We start from the raw sequence: 17,441 nt of genomic DNA, 5'->3' as shown, positions 1-17,441 counted from the left end.
GATTGTTTAATTTTATATTCTTTAATATTGACTCGGCAATTTTATCATCAATTCGACGATAGCTACGTGCAGATTGTCGTTACAACAGCGCTGAACAGCGCCCCTCCACGCGTGATTCACGAGAGCTCTGCGTATCAACCAGTTGAAAATGGCCGCTTGAAAGTTATCGTTGAAATGTGTGCTCCTATAACGTGTCAGTTTACAATGGAATCCTTTGAAATTATCGAGAAATCACAGCGAAGCATCGTGCCCGAAGTAACAGCGTTCATCGACAATTGTTTATTTAAAGGCAACAAGTGTGGTACATCCAAGAATCAATTGTCATATTGCGAGCAAGGTTTTCTACGCGATTGTGGTTGTCACAACTGTGGTGGCTATCTTTGTTGTATGTATGCGTGAAAAACTATTATCATAGTAGAACAGTTACGTTCTCGCGTTTAATATCATCGAACTCTTCGTATCATTATCTTTTAACAGGGTCGAACTCTCGAAAGTTCACTAATTCCGTCGTTAAGCAAGCTTCAATATTTAACTAATGCCTTCCTCTGGAATGTGCGCGATAAATCCACGGCGTGACCGCATCGTTGTATACTATACATATATCGATTCATGTGATGTTTCCAAGAATGGTAAAATGCAAGTTTTATCATTCTGAGATTATTAGATTTGAAAATGTTAATATTGTAACATGATGTATTTTCAAATTAACTGTCAAAGTAATTTTACCAGTGAGATCATATATTTAGTCCTCCAGATTTAGTTCAAATGATCATTTCCGCAGAATTCAGTTTAGCAAGTCTAGTTAATTTGTATTACAAACACATTGATCTTTTCTATAGATATTTTATAAATATTTGAGTTTAGAATATATCACACAAGAAATTTCCTTGTATTATGAGGAAGTTTTTAGTGTTTTGTAATCTGCAGTTGCTTGTTTGAGATATCAGTAATTAAAAATTAGATATTTTATTTTTGGAATATCTTGTACAGTTTTCTTACTATTAATTAGACTATTTCAAAACCAATTGTTATTAATGTATTGATTTTGTTTTAGTGCAACAAAGGAGATTTATGAGAATTAAAAGAGGTGGTAGAGGTGTTCCAGTGCGTTGAATAAGGTATGGAATTCAGTTATACATATATGTGTAGTTTCTAAAAATGATTAACAGTTTTAGTACAATAATATTGTATGTTTTAACATGGCTTTTCATTTTGTAGAGTATTATCCTTCAAAAATGGCAACAGAAGAAATGTATTCGATGAACGAGACATTGAAAAGACAAGGTAACATGTCAGCCCCAAAGAAGGAGAATATGTTACACAGTGTGTTTAATGCGTGGAATGTACTTTGTGGACAAATCTCCAAAATGTCTACCTCTGTCCTAGCAAGCATTAATTATCCATTATCAGTAACAGTTGTACACAATGAAGGATTAATTTCGCACGAACTTTTCGAAAATTTTACATCCAAAAGGGAAATGTTAAGTACCGATAATATATTTATTCACAATTCCCCTATAAAGGAGTCTCTAAACATACTTGAACATATTCCTCGTGAAATATTAGATGAAAATAAACCATATGTAAATACAATTTTTAACCAAAATTCAAAAGAAAATTTATTGTTCAGTTATAATTACATTGATCATACACACGAAAGCATAACAAGATTTGATAAAAAAGAATCAATTAGCACACAGAACGATAAAAACGAAACAATTAATAGTAACTATTTATTACCAATTGAAGATTCAAGTGAAAAAAGTACAAAGCTATTCGACCATATTTGTTCAGACGATAGACATGAAACACGCATAGAAAATGTTGGTAATTATGAAGAAACTTCTGACAAGCTTACTTCCAACAAGGATGAAATACCCAATAGCATTGACGATACTATAAATAATACGGTAATCATAAATGAAGAACCTCTTCTCTCGAAATCTGATTCAAATACATTAAGTATGCAACCAGTACAAGTTACAACATCAAATATGTTAACAAACATGTGGCAGAGAGTTCGTGACAGTGTAACGAATCGATTCTACAAAACAGATTCGATTGAATCAGATGTAACAATTAAACGATCGTCGCTCTCTCCGAAGCAAAGAAGAAAAATGAATACAGTGGCAAAAGGTAGAGGTCGAGGTCGAGCGAAATCACAGCTGAGACGCTCTGGAGTAAGTCAAACCAGGCATAGAAAAGAGCGCATTAAACACGAGCTTGAAGCAGATATACAAAACGACTTTAGAAATTGGCAAGAATCGGAGATATATTGTACGCAAGGAAATAAACAATTAGAAGACTACTATAGTTTAGACGAAGATACGGTAGATGGATGTACAGAACCAGTTACACACATAATGTTCACAATCGCTGATGTAGAGCCAAATGTCCAGAAGTTAAAAGCACGCAACCATGGTGATCAGAGAATACCTAAATTTTCTTCGCGTAAGAAACACATACCTAAATGTACAGAAAGGTCAAGTACATATTACGATGATTGTTTTGAAAATAAGTACAATATGCAGAGAAGCATGTTTCGTCCACGTTTAATGTCCGAAAGTTCTATCGATTCGGAAGACAGTTACTGTATAGTTTTCGAAACTGGCTCTGAAGCAGCTTACAAAAGTGATTATGATGATTCTGATGAAAGCGATACAGATCAAGTCAGTGAAGACGAAGAGGAAGATGAACGCGAAAATAGAAAATCTCCAGCTCCAAAAGTAATTAGTCATTTACGATTTGGAAATGCTTGTTTTGGGTTCAAGATAATAAACAATATGATATTTCTTTATAGGTTAAATTCAATTTAAATCCAGTTGTTCACGTAATGGTGCAATGGGATTATGCTTACCGAGCTGCTCGAAGAGGTCCATGGGAGGAAATGGCTAGAGACAGAGAACGGTTTAGAGGTCGCATTAATTGTATAGAACGTGTTCTTAATCCAATATTAACCAGTCAACACAGAACTCACATTTGGCAGGAACGATTTGCACACATCGAATAAAATTTACGTTTATCGTCTTAAGGTAATTCTATTGCTGAGAGTTAATCATAAATCCTACATGATAGAAGAGATGACGCTTTACAGTAAAAGGGAATATGTATAATAAGTCTTCCAGAATGACAAAATAGGCTGTGAATAAATAGCATAGAACATCTGTTTTGAAGTATATCACTTTTCATTACTGTAGTGTGAATCAGTCTTGTTTTGCTGTTTATACTACGGTATTGTTCGTTGCACGTTAAATATTTGTTTTTAATACAAGTATATGAAAGATATAGATAGTAGATTCACTCCCATGGCTATTTCATTATCTATAAAAATTCTAAAAATGCTGAGGCTTATTTTATGTATTATCCGAATTATGTTAGGTGATAGATTCGATTATAGCATGGTGAAATATTTTTTAATAATTATAATGAACTTAACAATTTTGATAAAGTTTTATTAAATGAGCTTGAAGTACGTAGATTCTATCACCTAATTTCATTCGAATATTGTGTAACATTATAAATAAGATAATATTAAAAACGCAATGCAAATTTAAGTAACGGGAAAACATTTTCTACTATTATTTTTCGGAAATATTCTCTATTAAAGATATATACACAAAATCGGTTTAATATTCTTGTAGTATAAGTGTATATAAATATAGATATAAATATTATATATATGTAAGTAGTATATACATATATATTTTTAATTAAATTATCCCTTGTTACATTATATAAGGTACGAAATGTAGACAAGTTATTAAACCACTAGTCATTAAATACATGTAACTTATCAATCTTTTCTGATACATTGAAAAACATTTACCGGAGGATATTCATTATTCATATTTCTCTGTTTCTGTATATGTCGTCATCTCTTCTTTCAAGAAATCTTTCTGTAATAAAATTGGAATCTTTCCACTACACATTTTCAATAGCAAAATAGATTCTGAGATACATGCATTTTCAAATGAATCAATTTGAATCATAATTTGTAACAATTCCATTATGTGCAGTGTATGTTAGGTTTTATATGAAACAATGTAAATGAGCCCCTCTTTATATTCATATTGTACAATTAGAAATCAAAATAAGCAGACAGGAATTGTTTGCTTTATCCTTAGAGCGAGTTTATATTGTTCATATGGTATGCCTAACTGTTGCATTAGCTTGGCGCTTTTAATATAAAACAAGAAATATTCTTATTGAATAACAAAATATTTACATCACTTTCAATCACTCCAAACATAACGAATACCAATGCTTTTAACAATTGCATCAATTCGATTGACTATACATTTGATGATTTTATCTTTCATTTGAGGAGTTCCTTGTTAGGATATTTGACTTGAAAATTGTTACATTTGTGTAGTATAAAACTACTGTTCCAACGTCAACGGAAACTTTTAATTAAAATTAACTTAAAACTTGGAAAAATGTTTCACTCTGTGTATGTGTTACATTAAAAGATGTGATTACAATAAATAGAATAGTAGAATCGAGACTAAGGTTTATTATCATGTAAGAACATGAATTTATATTCAGTTTTAAGCGAGATATAGAATGGCATGTGTTAGTATAATTGAAAAATTAATTTTTAGTCGCATTAAAATAAGTAGGTATATGTAGGTAGATAAATAAATAAAATGTTTACATCAAAACCCAATTTACACGTGGATCTATTTTAAATGAATGTCAAGCATTCTATTTAGCAATCATTCAAATAAATAAATTTTGCTTTTATTTGGGCTCATTTTATACAAACTTCAATATTTTACAAATCTCATTATAATGCAAGCTTACTGTATATAATATGTATTTATAACTCGAATGATTCATATGTGTACATAACATAACTGTTAATATAAATGTATGATAAAACGTGAATTATCATAATTGAATTTGTTATTATTTAACGGCTTTTCCACTTCTAATACAGATTTTTTTTATTTCCATTGTATACAACAAATTTAGAGAACGTTCATTTGCAGTTAAATTTCTTTAATTTTAATTAGGCCATATTTTGAAAATTAGAATAATATTATGCATGTATTTAAGATATAAAGTAAACAATATATGTATATAACTGATTGAATAAACAAGTTTATTTCTTTTGTAATGGTCTATAAAACATTCTGTCGTTATTTAATTTAAATACCTATAATATATTTATAGTAAGACTAATTTCTGTCAAAGATAGCATAATATATTTTGCTTTGATTCATGAATTTAATAGTCAAATATTTCTATTGAATTAACAGCATAGTAGAAAGTTAAATACTAATCGTTACACCTTGCAATTTTGAATGTATGAGTTATACACTTGGATGCGCGCTTTTCTGACGTTACACGAACGTCGTTAATCTCATATATTTATGATAGAAGAATGGGGTACCTGTGAACTATTCTGACAGTATTAATTTCTCTGTCATGAGTAACTTGAGAAGTTTCTCAGAACTTAACAATGAAGTAATAATACAATTCAAATTATGCCAAGGGCAAGTTACATGATTGTAAAGTGGTTGATTGGTGGTCAGAAAAGTAACATTGCAGTTACGGAGGCTACTCCTTAATTGTGCATCTGTGGATTCATTTGGAAGAACAATATTCAGTCAACACAACACCGTGTCGTTCCAACAGAATAAATACAGTGATTTCTAATAATGCTGTAGTGATTTTACAGGCTAATCGAGATGGTGCAATTAAATCTTCCTTTCTTTTAGAAAAGCGTTTCTTCAAGGTGACTCTTAGCAAAGAATTTTGCAAAGAAAGTCCATATAATTGAATCGGTGAGTTGAAAGCCAGAACAAGTCCAAAATCAGCCATTTGCGGTATGAAATATCTGAAAATGTGATTTTTGGACTTATACTGTCTCATATATTTCAACTCATCGATTCAATTATAAGTTCCTGATTCATAACGCTAAAGTAGCCTTGGCACAAAAGAAAAATGAAACAGAACCACTCCAGCCTCCAATTATTGCGTCTCTGACATTGAAGCTCGGAAAAACATCTCGTGGGAAAGTTTCACTGCCACCTATTCTATTCTGTGGAAAACCGCTCACGTTTGCACATATTTTATTCACAATCAGATCAACATGCACGCTTGAAACATATCGTATTATTCTTAATGAAGCCTCTCATTGCTTCCGCCTTAATTATATCCAGAGAAACACCTACGTTTACTAGAATTCTTTTCCGCGAGCTATTACATGACTCACGTGGACTTCAGTCCAGCGGAGATTAAGTGAAAAGGTCTTATATTATTTAATGAAGCAATCGAGATGCACAGTTGCATGAAGCGACGACAAGAGGGCAACGTATTGTAGCGATGACTCATCGGTGGAAATGTGCCGAAAGTATGTACAACGAAAGGACAAGAAGAGTCAGACCGGAAGAGGATGGGCAGAATTCGAACTGGATGGCTGGCGCAATAGAAGCAGTTTTACAATCGTTGCTGCAACTTGCGTGTCACGATTCAACGCGTAGCATTGTTGACACATGGTTGACAAATCGACAGTCCTATCTATTATGAGAACCGTGGATCGTACGAACATAAGAACATAGAATTATATCCCGTGGCTGGAGAGTAGCCAGTCTAGCCACTAGCTACTCTGCAGCTCAATTACCTTAATTGCCAGTAATTGCAACTGTGAAGATACTGTAATAACAGTTAATGATATCAAATCAAGATAGAATCTTGAAAGATCGCGCAAAAGGGTAGTGAAATTTATTGTCTGAAAGCGTCCGACGATTAAATGATAAATCGTGGATAGTGAACGCGTGGCGCTCTGCGTGGCGCCTTTGTGTCTGTTGATCGTAACGAAGAGAAGAATAAAAAGAATCGTCATGACTATTCAGGGATTATTCCACGCGATCTGCTTTCACTTTTTCGCGATCGACGACGGAGCGAAGCAGCGGAATGACTAGAAGTTCAGAACGAGTTTCGTATGACGCAGACACGTGAAATTCCATGACAGAAGATAAAGCTTTTAGAAGACTAGTCTTATCTACTCGTCTAGCTGGATAATCTATAGCAGTTGTCCCAGTTTCTAAACCAGCGGCCGACGATAAGATCGTCGTATTCGGTAATACGATCTCTACTCCGTTTCGTTCGATGATTCGTTGGATCTCCCTCTCACGTACGCTTCTCGCTGATTAGATTAATTGCATCGCGATCGCGCTGAGTTTGCTCACTTGAGATCACTTGCAAATGCGAGTATCTTTTATAAGATTCGTGGGACTTTCCTGACCTGTCGACAGTAAATTCTATTGTATTCTCTTTTTTATATTTTGCAAGTATCCGACTATTGCAATTAAGAACGAAGAAGAAAATTTGCAATGAAAGGTAAAGGGAAAAATAAGAAATGCCCTAAGATAGCTCTTTGTGAAAATTAATGTATAGTAACTTAATTCACCAGTAAATAATATAAAGTTCAATGAATTTAATTATATTATTCATAACACGGTATTAGTCAATAAGTCAATTTTAATTTGCTTGTATTTTATTTAAGTAAGTTTGATGTAACGTTAATCACTAAAAGTGGACATTCTCTGTTCCCCCACCCTTCAAATGCTTCTCTTGGTTTATTTAGTTAAAAATATTCGCTCGACAACAAGCCTGTTATCGCTCACGAAGAATAATATTGGATTGGACGAGTCCTCCGACGTTGACATAAAAAATTTGCATTAATTCGAGACTATACACATTATAAATCACGTGCGGCATTCCCTTTCACTAAATCAACGATAAACCGTATTTTAAGCGCGCTTGATTAGTGATAATACACTGATTTTAAGTTTTAACTAGTCTGTCAAAAAAATATTATAAAGATTCTAATTTGCAATTAAGCTTTTCAGATTACTGCTCTGAAACTGCTCTAAAAATTAAAACAAGAGAAATAATCCTGAAAATGAAAAAGAAATAAAAAATTTGAATACTTTTTTATCAATTGATACTACTATTCTATAAGTATTCTAAGTTTAGTACCTTTTTCACCTCTATTGTATAAAATGAAATTGACAGTACTTATCTAGAGAACCTGGAAACTTCTCATTAATGTAGTCAAACCTGTCACACAAGGTAACTGGCCGTAATTTATGTCGAAGCTGATATTCCAGACCTGCAACAATATTGTCAGCGACTCGGAGTGTCCGTCTTGTCCTTTTTCGTAGAGATGAAGAGCTATTGTCGTTCTCTGTAAAAATAGTAAAAAGTGACACAAATTTTTCCAACTTTAAAAATAAAACAAAGATCAATATTTACTGCTGATAAAATAAAAGAAATACCAAAGATATCTAGCAATGACACGAGGATATCCGGTTGTCCTAAATTGTGACTCATAACAAGGAGCTTTATCTCACTATCAGAAAGTGTGTCGCTACAAATCAGTGGTTTAGAACCTTCAGGGTAAGATCCTAGAGTTTTTAGAATTCTGAGAAGGAGAAACTCTTTGCTGAAACTTACAAGGGCTGCCAGTATACAACACATTCATCCACGAATTTCTTCTCTTTCAGATGAACAAGGTCTAAAGTCGTAGAGACGTATGTGGCGTTTTCGTTGGTTTGGCGAGAAACTCGGTGTTGGAGGAGAGTCGTCGGAAGAGAAAGTGAGTGCTTCGAATGCAAGTGAGAGGAGGAGCTTTGGAGGAAGCTCCAGCGAGGCGAAGGTAAAAGCATTCTTGGCGGTGAAATCTGAACAGGAGATTGGAACGGAAACGGTCGGCGAGACGAATGAGGAAACTGCGAAGATGATATCTAAAAAAAACGAAACGAAAGCTTGTTAGTTTTTAAGTTTCTACCTGAAAATTGCGAACATTGAGCGAAGCTTGAGCGGAAGTTGCAGCTCGATGGAAGCTGGATCTAGAGTTCTGGTTACCACGCCAGTGGAGGCCAAGGCCAAAGTAGGAGAGGCTGCTCTGGAGACGTGAAAACGAAGGTGGAGACCGAGGCACGCCTATAGAGATTATCATAATCTTTTTTTGCCTACCAAAACACAGTGATTTTAGTCCATATTTAAAAACACGTATTCTTGTTCTAGATAATTATACAGATACTTACTCTAAAACTTTGAAACACATAAAAGACACATAAGGAGGTATGTACCTTGTTAAAATTGAAGAAAGGTAATTGGTAATAAACAAGATGCTGTAAAGAGATACTCCTTCTAGTTAATGAACATACTAAAATGAAAGAGACAGTTATTTCAGACTATACAAGATAAGAAAAGCAATTACAAACAAATAAACCTCTTAAAGATGACATTAAACTGTTGCAGTAAACGAATGCATGTCTACCTTTTCTTCCTCGTACCTTTCTCTTTGCCCTACCAGAGTGTTGACTTGTCTCTCCTTGCGGTCGAAAGGATACTGCGAACTAAAACCTGGTCATTTTGGAAATATGTGAGAAACGCAACGATTCGAGGAAATACCGGTATAAATATTTGCTATTGTAACCCTCGAATCTCGTTTCCAGGAAAGGAAGACGATTGTTTACGCCGACACGTGCCTATTTGCGAAAAGGAGTCTTCAACGTTTGAAATACCACGAACTTGCTCCAAGACGGTGATTCAGAAGGTTACAGCCTCCTCACTTGGAGCAAGGATGCCAGTAGGCAACTTTCCCTTTCTTCTTCACTTTCCTGCCGTATGATTTTATGATCACAGCCATGTTTGGCGATAATATCTTTTTAATTACAAATTAGATGAATAAAATATGCTCTAACGAGCGTTGCCAACTTATCGACCGTTGCTACCGATCTGAAGCAACAGGTGTATCACTAGTTTCTTATTCATCCGATTACAACATCGGTCAAGCTCATTATGTAAGCGTTATTAATAATTGTAAGCTCGATCGATCCTTATTTCTCCTTATTTGTTGCTTCAAATGCTTGGAAAAAGAAGTCTGTGCTCGGTGCTGTGGTCTAATTGCGGTTTTCTTGCTTTTTAACTCGCTCAGGGATTACTACGTGCAAAATACAAAGCCGTTAATTGGCGATTATTATGAGTAGACTGCGGAGTTTTATGCAATTTCATATTTTTATAAGTACAATTAAAGGAATGAGACGCAAATAAAAACTTGATCTTTCAAATATTATAATTTGCTCTGATTTTCATATTTTTAACTCTTTCTAGTATTATATACATTCTCTAACTTTTTACACTAGTTATGAGTTATGAGTTATTTTAAGAAAATGGCGAAAGTGGTTCAGCCCTAGAAGCTTCCATGCCAAGTCCTCGTTACTCGCGATACACTTTGTGAGCATCGTAATCGCGATGAGAAATTCAGTTGCGCTTGTCAGGAGAATGTTACAGTCGTCACGTGTAAAAAGTGATGAATGAGAAGAAAACAAGTTCGCCCATGCTCGCTTTCCTCACGCAACATCTTGTCCATATGAATGATAAATGTTGGCTTTGTTCGCCATGACAAAGTCAATACATCTAGAATCTACAAGAAATATATACACATATGATTTTCTTGATAACTTAAGTCCTCTTAATGCACAACAGCATAAATATCCTTATTTTCTAGGATTCCATGTGTTTCCTGGAGTGATACAACTACTTTTCTCTTTTCAAGTATTCTGTTTTCACAGCTCGTGGATTTTATTCAGGTCTACTAGTAAACCCCAGGGTTTACTCAACAGTTTTTACAGCACCAGTTGACTTCGTAATTGTTTACTCCTTTTTAGTCAAAAACTCCAGTTCCGTCGTTGACACTGTTACCTCCAAGCTTAAGTATTTGAATAAACCTCAAGCGACATGTATTATTTATTTGATTCAAATGAGAGAATAAATTTAATTTAATTAAGCAGTGAAGATATGTATCCCAGGAGGCGGGGGCCAAGAGAGAACCGAAAACTGGATGGAAAAAAACCTGTAAATCGAATTGTAGCCCACTTCGCCAAGTGAGGTGGGATGCATTTATCATGAATCTTAATTCGATTAACATATTTCGTTAGTATAAGTATGTTCATGCGTGGAGAACCGTCTAGGCATAGAATAGACTATGTCTATTCTAGACATAGTCAGTACATACAGACGAGGTACACTTGTGTGATCGTCGTGGAGGAGCTCACCAACGATCCTGCCTTCGATCGTGAACGATTCTTTGGTGACTGGTGGTTCATGAGGTGAGAGACAGAGAGACCATAATGTCTAGTGGTGGGACAACAGGGACCCCGCCTCGTGGACGACTATAAAACGCCTGCACGGAAATCAGGCCCAACCAGTCTTAATCGGTACACGAAGGCCCTTTTTTCTCACCTTCCCACGTTTACAGACTCTCGGTACTTGCTCTCCTTCCTCTCCTCCGTATCATCCCTAAGATCATGAAGCTCGTTCCGATCCTGTTGCTTGTTGTCGCGGTCGTCTTCGCCGCCGAAGAGAAGGAGGAAGAACGTCCTAAAACATTTAGAAGGCTCATTCCTGCAGACGTTCTTCGCGGTGAGTCTCTCTTTCTCTCTTCCCTAAAAAAACAATTTTATGAATAACGGATATCTTCTTTAACTGGAGATCTCGTTAACACTGTTAGCAGTTTCTCGCATCAGCTGGTGAACAATGAATCATGGTATTGTATGATTTTTTGAAGAGAAGAAAAAATTAAGAGCTGCATGAGATCTGAAATGCAATAAATCTGTACTAGTTTTAAAATAATTCTCATTTCACTAAATTCGACTATGTACTCTATAGTAGAGGGTGATCATTTCGGTGTGATCAAACACCATATTATTTAATCGTGTAAAGCAGTAGAATAGGTTATTTAATCTGTTAGTTTGTTGGTTAGATTGTTATATCAAGAAACCTGCGAATTTATTGTCTCTCCTATGCTTTAACTTATTTATGACAAACATAGTATTTCATAGTTATTAAAAAATGTATTAACTGAAGAACAACACGATTCTGTGGCAGGCTATAGCTTGATGCCACGTGGTTGCACGAACTTATATTTACAAAATAGAAATTAGTGAAAAGTCGATGTTCCTGCAAAGGCTCGACGGATTTTCCCACCTTTCGAATGGAAAAACTAGAATTTTCGAACCAGTTAGACGCATAGCCTTGTTCGATCAACATGTTAATCAGTGTCGCATTCGAAATTAAGCGGACTTCCCGCTTTCCGCTTCCCACTTTCTTCTTGCAACTATGCTCTTTGCATTAATTCGCATTCGATGGTATTTGTGATCGTATGGAAATTTCCTTTCAAACGAATGTCAAGGTGAATGGGTCCCGCTCATTCGAGAGAATCGTGGATCAGAAAGTAGGACGATTTTGACCACTTTAGGTTTCTTGTCTGAAGACATTCAGCTTTCTTAAGAATAACCCACTCGAAACGTGAAATGTCTTTAAGAATGCTACATGATTATTATTGCTTAAAAAACATATCAGTCTAATAGATCAATCTGATAGTTCAATTTTCTTTTTTACTTTTTGACTTTCCAAAGAATTTTCCACTTTTTTCACTCTGTCATTGTGTTAATCTATTCTCTCATTGTGTCCATTATCATTCATAGTCATATAAATACTGTCACCCACGTGTGAACGACGCGGGAATCCAAGTGTTAAAAACAGACGATTATATCCATCACAATAGACGTGACTACTTATTATATAAACATAATCACTCCTTGTCTACTCTGCCCAACTATAGAGAAAGGCAGTAACTACAGACTAATGTGAAATTGACTTTTTTCCTATTTTCGAATAATTTTCAACATTTTACGTATTGTTTTAGTGCAAAATTGTAGTAAAATATTTTTAGTAGATACTGCTTTCCTCCATAATTGGACAACTTGAGCAGTACTGTACGATCCTGTACTGTCCTGTCACGCGACAAGAAAACTAGGAAACGGTAGTTGATTTAAGATCACGCGTGAAACTTTCACACTTGTAACTCCAGTTCTTCTTAGCCATGTTCCGCGAAAACCCGATTCATTTGGTTCTTCTCGGTTTCTCCTTTATATGGCCGCGGACTATTTCAAGGTAAATCATCTTTTATGAAATCCTCGATCGCGACCCTGGAATTAATTACGCTACGAGGTGCTAAACGGCGTCTTTCGTGTCGATTATGCGATACAAATTGATATCAATTCTTATGATCAGGATTCACGCTGCAAAACCGCAACCCTGAAAAAAAGGAAATGGAAATTAGCGGTGCGAATGATCGATGAATCATGTAACTCGTGTACGTATGCGTGACGAGATAAAAAGTAAATCAAAGAAGCTTATCTATTTCAACTCTTAATGCCTTTCCATTATTTGATACTGATCTGGTTTAGCAAAAATGGTTCTCCAGAATGTCCTTGTTTTGTCTGGTTCACGCGACACGCCATGGCCCAGATTGCCCGTATTTTTCGCTCCAGACCTAGATTCCGATGAATAATCGAATAGCTTGCCTCAGGCCGCACACGGTGTTACGTACTTTTATGTACGCTGTGTCGCGTGTCCCAGGTGTTGCTCAGATACTGAGGACACAGGTCATTTATACGCGCGTGGAATAAGGATAACGAGAATAGAGCGCGTTGCGAAATTTCGGCAAAAGAGGAGACTGGTACTCTTTGTTTTGCAATTAATTTGTGACCTCGGGAATATTTATGATCACGTATGCCTCTGAATATTTCTTTTTTTTGTTAGTTAAAATAAAGAAGTATAAGTATTTCATGAATTTCCAATAACATGAAAGTGTCCAAATACTTATGCACGATGGTGTACACAGACTTCTATTTTGTAACACTTTTTAGAATAATAAATCTTAAATTAAATAAAATGGAATAAAATCAGAGAACTTAAGTTTTTCGGTCATGAATAACTTCAGCTTAACAGTTTCGAAGCAGAATGATCATTTAAAGTAGGACCATGACTGTGAGCCAGATCGTCGATGAAAGTGGGACGCTACAAAAAATTCGTGAAGGAAGCCGAATGCACACGTTCCCCTTTACCGTCGAACTTTCGAGAAGCGTTCACCCTTCGATCGCAGTTCCTCGTGTCGAGTAGTTCGCACGTGATTACAGGACTAACGTTTGCGGTTACTTTATTTCCCTCAGCGGGACACGCACGACTGAGCAGCGACGAGAGAAATTATATGTTATTAAGAGAAAATATCATGTATCTATCAAAATGATCAGTGAATTTCTCAATCGAATAGATAAACGATGAGTGGCATAATTACGTCTTATCGCGAGCTGCTACTACTTAATTAACATTATTAAGATGGATTTGTGGTTGCAAGGTGAAAAGCGATGCAGACTGATACTCGAGAACCATGCGAAATGCTAACCATCTTCAGTAGACATCTGCAATTGAATTTTTTTGTTAGAAATTGCAATTATACTGTGTTCAATATTTCTGTTACTATATTTACTAATAAGCCTTTGTATTTTTAAAAGAAAAAATGTTCATGGCATTTATAATTTACCTGGTTTTTTAAGTTTATTGTAGGCATCGTAGATTAAAAGCAAAACTTAGATTTGAACATGAAAGTTGAAACTACTGAGTAGATTAATCATAATGTCAGTGAAAGTCTCGGGATGTCCACTATAAATCACATCTTTGTCACTTCCTTAAAATCTGTGGTACTCTTCCTGGTGATGCAGTTATTCACGCGCGAATTACTGATCGATCTACGACTTCCTTTCAAATGTACGCTGTCGATACAACGGAGCGCAAAAAGTAAGCGAATTCAGTAAATTATCGCAGTGATTTTGAGTTAACTACCTCATATCCACGCTAATAGCGTTCAAATTAAAGTTTCTTGCGGAAGTATTTAGGTTTATAATGTTATTGGTGAAATTGTACGGCGAACCGTGAAGCCAAATCGTGTTTTTACGAATTAATTAATATCGATTGCATTCGATAATCCAAGTCTTTGGAAGGTGGAAGAAAAAGTATACCCCATAGAGGAGAAACTGAAATTACATACTTATATCTCACTTTCGCAATGGTTCGGTCGTCTTTTGCAATTGTGCATGCGACTTGAAGTCACATTTTCATAATTTGTCAGAGCTTCGAGAGCTGCTTTTTATCGCCCAGGTGTCCCACGAGAACCAGTGCCATAAAAAACGTGAGCAATTCTTGGCGTTGGTGTGGACACCCATTGGATGAAGCCTTAGGTGTAACGATGGCATTGAGAAAACGGTAACAGACACGTCATTGTTTGAATAAATTGCGGCTCTTAGAAGGTAATGAGCAGACGGTGGACAACTAGGTGTTCTCCATTCCTTCTGTGTCTTCTCTTCCCTCTCTTCTCTTCTTTTATGTGTTTTCTCTAATTTAACACAGAAGATTTAATAACACATAATTGTGCAAATAATACCGAATGTAAGACATTCTCAAACGTCTCTGTAGAAACAAAATTTCTCAAATTCACGCTTTCTCACATCTTCACCAATTCTAAAGTGAACGTAAAAAAAGAGGCGAAGTGTAACAGACCGACTCAGTCAGAGCTGGCGATAATTGCATAAGAGGCGTGTGACAGCGAAAGTGTTTCTCCTTGAAGTGTCTATCGCGATTGGTCGCCGAATGAAACGTCTTCGACACATCAAGATACACAAACGATTTAGGTCCTAAATCGTGCCAGTTCTAGAGCCTTCTAAAACCTAAACCTTGACGCAGCCGGTTGCCTATACTAAGGAGGCCTCCTAATTTTCTGAATCACCCTGCACACAAAAAAAGCACAACAATAGTACGCCTTTCCTTTGCCGTGTCTTTGTATTCATTATACATGTTACAAGGCATGACGACGCTCATTAAGACAGTTTGGCTTCGATGCACATGCATGTTAGAAAATGACGCCTTGATGTACAGGTAGCCATTCAAATAATTCATTCGTCCACGCAGTATGCACAGCGGCAACGGAATAATGGACGAAATGCAATCTGCACAAGTCGCTGCCCATGTAGGATGAGATTTTACTTTTACATCATCGCGATAGACAGTGAAAATCCAACGATAGTTCAGTTGGAACGAGTTTCAGGAGAAATTAATTAGATACTGTGCACGTTGAATAATTTGCATCAACAGAAGGATGTTACGATGTACTTTCCACGGGAAATACCTATTACGCGCGGCGAAATTAATCGCTAGACTGCGCATTTTTATGCAAGTGTAAACTTTTGTAAATACTGTAACTTTTTAGATAATTCAAATTCTCGTAAATGCATAGAAATTTGTAGTCTATTAAGGGAACGATCACATTCAACCATCACAATCGATCGACAACCAGTGACCAAATTTCAAACGCAGAAACGACAGGTTGTAATTTCTATATTCGAAATTTGGTCTGTGGTTATGGTTGAACGTAACTACTTCTTAATTAGACAGATATCCCATCAACTAATAGACTAATTGGTATCATATTTCCTGTTCTTCGAAAATTCACAAATAATTCGCAGGACGTTTCGTGTAGACTTTGATACCTTTCTTCAGAAAGAAAAGATTTACGACAGTCGTCGCATACATAACTACCACGTTACGTAACAAAATCTACTGTTCCAGTTGATGCAACGTATCAATTCGATATCTGGTTTATATAATATAATTTACGTAATTCAGGAACTCACACGACCGCTCAGACTATCACCATTGCGATGTTAATGGCTCTTCAAGATCATAAATCGCCCTAGAATATAATTATTTTACTGATTACAAAAAGTGCAAAAAAATAAAACGAAGAATATTTTTACAGATTTCCCTGGTATGTGTTTCGCCTCGACGAAATGTGCCACTATCGAACCAACTAAATCCTGGGACCTGACGCCCTTCTGTGGTCGATCCACTTGCGTACCAGCCGACGATGACTCTGGTCGCTTATTCGAACTCGTCGAGGATTGTGGACCACTGCCAAAGGCGAATCCAAAATGCAAACTCTCGGAGAAGACGAACAAGACTGCTCCTTTCCCCGACTGCTGTCCCATCTTTGAGTGCGAGAAAGGCGCAAAACTTGAATACCCGGAAATCCCAACCCTGCCGCCACCCACGGAGATCATAGAAGTGGAAAAGCCAGTGGAAGCGAATCCACCGAAAGCTTAATTTCGGGCGAAGAATGTGGCCTCTGAAAGTAAACTGAACTCGTTAACTTCGTAAAAGAAGTTTATGACACCTGTCCATTTCATACCTGGTTTTGACCTTGATACGGAGATTCATTCAATTTGTTTTTCATTTAATTTGTTTTTCATTTCTCTGCCCCTTACTGACAGTATTTGTAGGATATGTACGAAGAGGGAATTTCAAAGTATTCTAAAAAAACGATATTTTAGTTTATGTATTTTATGTTTATGTTCGAAGGAAGAACGTAAGACCGAAACAAACCTAAGAGCAATCGCGATTGAAGAAATAAAGAAAAAGATGGTAACACAGCTGCAGCCAAAAAAACCGTTGCTGTTTCGTCATGAAGAGGCCACATCGCAATTTTTTGTTACCCTTCAACACGATTCCGCTCAGCGTGAAACTAA

The 17,441-nt window shown here is 36.0% G+C and overlaps 2 protein-coding genes across 4 annotated transcripts; both read left to right on the top strand.

Annotated features, from left to right (window-relative positions):
• Positions 1–309: 309 nt before the first annotated feature.
• On the top strand, positions 310–8,652 carry Ppp1r15 (Protein phosphatase 1 regulatory subunit 15). 3 transcript variants are annotated; one of them, XM_076375660.1, is made up of 5 exons: positions 310–385; positions 1,055–1,118; positions 1,219–2,726; positions 2,801–3,032; positions 8,517–8,652. In XM_076375660.1, exons 3-4 carry the CDS (start codon positions 1,236–1,238, stop codon positions 3,008–3,010), a joined length of 1,701 nt encoding a protein of 566 aa, XP_076231775.1. In that variant the 5' UTR covers positions 310–385; positions 1,055–1,118; positions 1,219–1,235; the 3' UTR covers positions 3,011–3,032; positions 8,517–8,652. The 3 variants fall into 3 exon arrangements, with proteins under 3 accessions (XP_076231775.1, XP_076231760.1, XP_076231767.1); XM_076375645.1 differs by lacking the exon at positions 8,517–8,652 and having other exon boundaries at positions 2,801–3,259; XM_076375652.1 differs by lacking the exons at positions 310–385; positions 8,517–8,652 and adding an exon at positions 554–629 and having other exon boundaries at positions 2,801–3,259.
• Positions 8,653–11,242: 2,590 nt separating this feature from the next.
• Positions 11,243–17,414, top strand: LOC143182256 (uncharacterized). Its single transcript, XM_076383154.1, has 3 exons — positions 11,243–11,442; positions 16,676–17,047; positions 17,275–17,414. Exons 1-2 carry the CDS (start codon positions 11,328–11,330, stop codon positions 17,017–17,019), a joined length of 459 nt encoding a protein of 152 aa, XP_076239269.1. The 5' UTR covers positions 11,243–11,327; the 3' UTR covers positions 17,020–17,047; positions 17,275–17,414.
• The last annotated feature ends 27 nt before the right edge of the window (positions 17,415–17,441 follow it).

The sequence above is a fragment of the Calliopsis andreniformis genome, chromosome 1 (assembly GCF_051401765.1).
Source record: "Calliopsis andreniformis isolate RMS-2024a chromosome 1, iyCalAndr_principal, whole genome shotgun sequence".
Classification (NCBI taxonomy): domain Eukaryota; kingdom Metazoa; phylum Arthropoda; class Insecta; order Hymenoptera; family Andrenidae; genus Calliopsis; species Calliopsis andreniformis.
The sequence above is the reverse complement of the archived record's forward strand: the minus strand, read 5'-3'. Positions and strand labels throughout refer to the sequence as shown.

Coding starts and splice junctions, on each gene's coding strand:
- Ppp1r15 (XM_076375660.1), top strand. CDS start 1,236: ATGGCAACAGAAGAAATGTATTCGATGAACGAGACATTGAAAAGACAA. Junction 2,727..2,800: donor GAAAATCTCCAGCTCCAAAA/GTAATTAGTCAT, acceptor ATTTCTTTATAG/GTTAAATTCAATTTAAATCC.
- LOC143182256 (XM_076383154.1), top strand. CDS start 11,328: ATGAAGCTCGTTCCGATCCTGTTGCTTGTTGTCGCGGTCGTCTTCGCC. Junction 11,443..16,675: donor TCCTGCAGACGTTCTTCGCG/GTGAGTCTCTCT, acceptor ATATTTTTACAG/ATTTCCCTGGTATGTGTTTC.